General features: G+C 39.3%; 1 protein-coding gene across 1 annotated transcript in view; it reads left to right on the forward strand.

Annotated features, from left to right (window-relative positions):
* Positions 1 to 5,840, forward strand: part of Prpf6 (pre-mRNA processing factor 6) — a 62,268-nt gene that overhangs the window by 13,969 nt on the left and 42,459 nt on the right. The window contains exon 3 of the mRNA XM_031373133.1: positions 4,481 to 4,599. Coding sequence (XP_031228993.1) covers positions 4,481 to 4,599 — 119 coding nt within the window. The remainder of the gene's footprint in view (positions 1 to 4,480; positions 4,600 to 5,840) is intronic.

The following is a 5,840-nucleotide window of genomic DNA, read 5'->3' on the forward strand; positions in this document are numbered from 1 at the left end:
CACTTTCATATCATATTTAAATACCTTACATATTAAAATACAACTTTAAAAGTTCCGCAATCTTTTTAAATTTGCTAACATTTTAAAAAGTTCAATGTCTCTTTAACTGTGAGCTTTGTGAAATGGAAAACAAGTTATGTATTTGTTTTTAATCCCCAAAGTGTTATGGGGTAACCCAGAGAGCAAAGTTTGAATTGAGAATTTGTATTAAGTTGGCTGGTGATTGCCTGGAGAAGAACATAGAGCAGCTCCAAATGCATATTACAGGGAGTTTTTAAGATGAAGGACACAGAAAAAACTATATCCTGGTTGGCAGTTGCAGAGGGAAGCAAGCAAGCAATTTAACAAGAGCCAAGAATATGCAGTTAGCTGGGGCATTTCGACCCTGAGTTTCTAGAACAGGGTTGGATATTTGTTTGCCCATGGGACTTTTCAGGGCAGGGAGTAGAAACCAAAGATGGCTTCAGCTGAGACAATATGGAGAAACCTTTATCTTATTAAAAAGGAAGAGCCAGGGCATAGTTAACTATCGGATTAAAGTAAAAGTAAAACAAAATCCAGTAATGTAAACCCATGCTCTGTAATTCAATATCCAGCATATGGAATCACTCGTGATCTTCTGGGCTTCAAAAAACTTGGGCAATTGCACTTCTCCAGTTTTGTCATATGTGGCATACAAAGCTTATCTGGTTGGCTCAAGATGACTCTACTTCACCTCTGCCATATCCTTGGTGGTCATCTCACCTGGCATCTTCAGTATCTTGGGGTCTCTATGGCAACTGAGGATACACTTTCACAATAGCCTCTCCTAGCCTTTCTTCATGGATTCTGACACTATCACATGGCGCAAAGCCTGAGTTTCTTCTCATGACTTCTTCAATTCTGCTGCTTTCATGCAAGCAAAACCAGTACCATCATACATACACATTACCAAGTTTGGCTGCCAGCTTAAGATGCAGTCTTAGCTCCCTCTGGAGCAGCTTCTGTAGGCTGACCCTGAAGAAATGCTTTTCCGAAAATTTCACCTTGATGTTGGTCACAGTTGGTTTTCATCAGGCCCTGGTGATCAACATTCATTGTCTCAGTGAAGGGCAGATTTGACTTCCATAGATCCAAACATAATGTAACATGACTATCCTTTATAGAGTCTTTATTTTACTCAATTTCAAAAGCCAGGCCTCCAAACATTTGCATTTCTCAAGCACTATTCAAAATAGAGCTCATTAAGCTCTGAGCATTTAATGGCTTTTCCAGCCCAAAGTTCCACACATTTATTTCCATAGTCCTTTGCCTAAAGAACATGATTAAGTTTATTACATCAACAATCCTGCTCTTCTAGTATCCATTTCTTACCTAGTTTGCTTTCTGTTGTTGTGACACGATAAACACTATGACCAAAAGCAACATCAGGAGGAAAAGTTTTGTTTGGCTTACACTTCAATCTATTATTGAAGGAAATCAGGGCAGCAACCATGGAGGAAGGTACTCACTGGCTTGCTCACAGTAGCTTTTTTGTACAGCCCATGCCCACCTGCTTAGAGATGGCGTGGCCCACAGTGGGCTGGGTTCTCCATCATCTAGCAATTAAGAAAATGCCTCAGCTGGGTGTGGTTGCTCACACCTTTAATTCCAGCACTTGGGAGGAAGATCTTTGTGAGTTCAAGGCCATCTGGTCTACAAACCTAGACAATCTGGGAGTGTATAAAAAAAAGAAAGAAACAAAGTTGCCTCATAGACCATTCTCTGGTGACAAATCTTAAAGTTTGTGTCAAATTGACAATCTAACCATGACAGTAGCCATTCTTAGATGAATTCCCCACCACCCCCACAGAGTTTCTCTGTGTAGCCCTGGCTGTCCTGGAACTCACTCGTAGACCAGGCTGGCCTCAAACTCAGAAATCTGCCTGCCTCTGCTTCCCAAGTGCTGGGACTAAAGGTGTACGCGCCACCACTGCCTGGCTGCAAGATGAATTTTAAAGTATTTTAATTTGCATTTCTCTGGTGGTTAACGATCTTGAATACTAATTTTTTTTTTTTAATAGTAGGTAGAATCTCACTGACCACACTCACACAGAGTAACTTGAAACCCAGGAGGCTGGTTCTGAACTCAACAGCACCAATCCTGCCTCAGCCTCTTGAGTTGCTAGGATTGCAGGTGTGCATCACTAAGCCCAACCTTGAATTTATTAGCGATGTATATGTATTCTTTTGAGAATTGGGTTGTCATTTTTTTCTTTTACATTATGTGCATTGGTGTTCTGCCTGCATGTATGTTTGGGTGCAAGTGTCAGATCTTGGAGTTACCGACAGACAGTTGTGAGCTGCTTTGTGGTATTGAACTCCGGTCCTCTGGAAGAGAATTCAGTGCTTTTTTAAAAGATTTATTTATTTATTATTCATACAAAGTTCTGTCTGTATGTATGCCTGTAAGACAGGAGAGGGTACCAGATCTCATTATAGATGGTTATCTGGGAATTGAACTCAGGACCTCTGGAATACTCTTAACCATTGAGTCATCTCTCCAGCCCCAACGGTTGTTTGTTTTCTTGATGTTTAGTTTCTCGAGTTCTTTATATTTTCTCCCTCTCCACAGGCTATCTCTTCATTTGATTGACAGGGTTGAGGCCATTAATATTCAGTTCTTATAGGGTGGTGTGTATTGATTCTTGTCATTTTGTTGATTTTATAGTGTTTTTTCTTCTCTTGTTTAACTATAACCCTAACAAGGTTTATTCTCTTCCTGTGGTCTCATGGGAACTCTGACTAGACCAAACAAAACCAAAACCATTGTGAGACATTTGTGTGAGAATGCAAATTAAATAACAGAATATAAGAAATAAAAAGAATACTTATAGAATGCATTACTGGCACAGTTGTGCTCTGAATTAAGAGTTAAAGTTCTTGATGAAGTAACTTTTGTCAGGCTTCTGTGGTGGCTCTCACCAGCCACAAGGAGGCAGCTCAGATTCATTTTCGATCTTTAGCAGTCTGTGAGAGAGAAGAACTGTGCGCTGCTTTGGTCTCTTTTGTAAGGAGATGCACTTGTGGGCTCAGAACACCACTTGTTGATGTTCTTCAGGGATGGTGCTAATGCTGCTTTAACTTTATTGTTGAACTTTTTTTGTTGCTTGGTATACACAACAACTTTTTTTTTTTTTTTTTTTTTTTTTTTTTTTTGATTTTTTTTCGAGACAGGGTTTCTCTGTATAGCCCTGTCCTGGAACTCACTCTGTAGACCAGGCTGGCCTCAAACTCAGAAATCCGCCTGCCTCTGCCCCCCAAGTGCTGGGATTAAAGGCATGCGCCACCACTGCCCGGTGGTATATGCAACTTTCAAGAGACCTTTAACTTGCAGGACCTTGGGAAAATAATATCTTAAAAAATTAGTAAAGGCCAGAGAGATGGTTCATTGGTTAAGGGTACTTGCTGTTCTTCCAAAGGACTTTAGTTCAGTTCCCAGTACCAACATCAAACTGCTCACACTTCTTCTAACTCCATTTCCAGGGGAATCTAGTGTTTTTGGTCATCTGCACATTTACAGGAACATTTATTCCTACAAATATGCATGCTTTGCATATATACACCTAAATAAAAATAAGGCAGCTGTGATGTGCATACCTTTAATACATACACAGAGTATTCCAGGCCAGTCAGGGATGCATAGTGTGACCGTGTCTCAGAATATATAAAATACTAAAATTAATTAAATTATTGGGCATAGTGACCTGTGCCTTTAATTCCAGCACTCAGGATGCAGAAGCAGGTAGACCTCTGTGAATTCAAGGCCAGCATGTTCTACATAGCAAGTTCTAGGCCAGCCAGAGCTACATAGTGAAATTTGTCTCAAAAAAGAAAGTTCTTATATGCTCTTTTAAGCTTTGTCTCATCTTACAAATTTTAATAAATTATGGAAACCTAGAATTAATATTGACTATATTATTAACTAAGCTATAGATTTTATTTGAATTTTACTTTAACTATAAGTTTGACATAATCTAGAGTCATCTGGGAAGAAAGTCTCAATAAAGAAATTATCAGGACCAGGCTGTTCTGTGGGTCTGTTTATTGGCGTTTGTCTTGATTATTGATTGAGGTAAGAAAACCCACCCTGAATGTAGATGGCAATATGTCATGGGCCTTGAATTATATAAGGGTGAAGAAAGTTAGTTGAGCAAGGTTGTGTTTATTTTCTGCCTTTGAATATGGATGTGCTGTGATCAGCTCTCTCAAGCCTTTCTCTTTGTGATTTTCCTTTGTTATTTTTCTTTGTGAATAAGTCATATAAACTCTTTCTTCCCTAAGTTTTTTTTTTTAAGTAGGATATTTTATCATAGCAACAGAAATGAACAAGTATGCTTAGTTTCCTCTAACTGGAATAGGCCCTCTGTCATTCTTTTTTTTTTAAGATTTATTTATTTTATGTATGAATATTTTGCTTGGTGGGAAAGCTGATCCTTTAAATGTGTTGTTTGGTTCTTAGTTTAATGGGTATGCTGGGAGCCTCTTCTCAAGTGGGCCCTATGAAAAAGATGATGAGGAAGCAGATGCTATTTATGCAGCTTTGGATAAAAGGATGGATGAAAGAAGAAAAGAGAGAAGGTATGCTGTTTCGTACAGTATTTATCAAAATAACTTTTTGTTGTTCTGTTTCATTTGGGGCTGGGAGGAAAGTTGCAGTAATAGTCTGTTGATTTTGGAGGCTACTAAGTGCTGGGCGTTTGCCTCAAAGCTTAGAAGCTGCCACAAGAGCAGCAGAGTTTGTTTGACTGTGATCATGATTACTTTTTATTAGTGCAGATTTATAAATGTTGCAGTTTTCTTCTAACTCAGCTAGCTCCCAAATAATTTAGACTGGACTATTTTATTTATTTAAAACTTTAAGGTACAACCACTGAGCAGTCTTTTTTAATCCTGTAAACTAATCTGGCTACCTCCCAGCCAAAATCCCTGAGATACTTGCATTTTATGGTTTTCTCTGCTCCAGCTGTTTTCTCATGGTGTCTCCTGGATCCCTGGCTGGATCCCCACTTCCTTTCTCTTCCTCCCCTTCCCCTGACTGGAAGTCCACCCCCATTCTCTTCCCTGCTCAGTCATTGGCTGCTCAGTTCTGTATTTACCAAACAGGGAATAATTGAGAAGCAATGTTTACATAACTTTGAGACAGGAGATTCTCAGAATAAGGATTGCACCAGATATGGGGCCATATAAATCAGCATTTTAATAATACAAGGATAATCTTTACACAGGGAACAATAACATTGTGTCTACACCTTTTTTTTTTCCCTTCTTGCTTTTGAGACAGGGTCTCACTGTGTAGCTTGGCTGGCCTGGAATTGACAGGGATCTGTCTTCCTCTGCCTCTTTAGTATGTACACCACCATGTCCAGCAGTGTTACTTTTTTTGAGGGAATATGTAGAGGCTGAAACCTGGAAACTATGTCCGCATCCCCAGACAGGGTCTCGGCATGTAATTCTGGCTGCCCTGTGACTATATAAACCATGCTGATCTTGAACTCATAAAGATACACCTGCCACTGCCTCCCAGGTACTTGGAATAAAGGTGTGTGCCTCAATGCCTTGCTTTTGGGTTGTTTTGTTTTGTCTTTTGGAAACCTGTACATTGTGTGTGCTGTGCAGATACTTTACTTGTGAATTAACTGTAGCCCCCTCTCCCCCCTTTTTGTTTTGTGCTTGTTTTATTTTGTGGTGCTAGGGAATAGAACATAAGACATCATGCATGGTAGTCAAATTCTATACACCTCAGCTATACATCCTCAGCTTTTTTTTCTTCTTTTTCTTTCTTCCTTTTTTCTTTTCTTTCTTTCTTTTTTTTTTTTTTT

The sequence above is a fragment of the Mastomys coucha genome, unplaced genomic scaffold (genome assembly GCF_008632895.1).
Source record: "Mastomys coucha isolate ucsf_1 unplaced genomic scaffold, UCSF_Mcou_1 pScaffold15, whole genome shotgun sequence".
NCBI classification, from domain to species: Eukaryota; Metazoa; Chordata; class Mammalia; order Rodentia; family Muridae; genus Mastomys; species Mastomys coucha.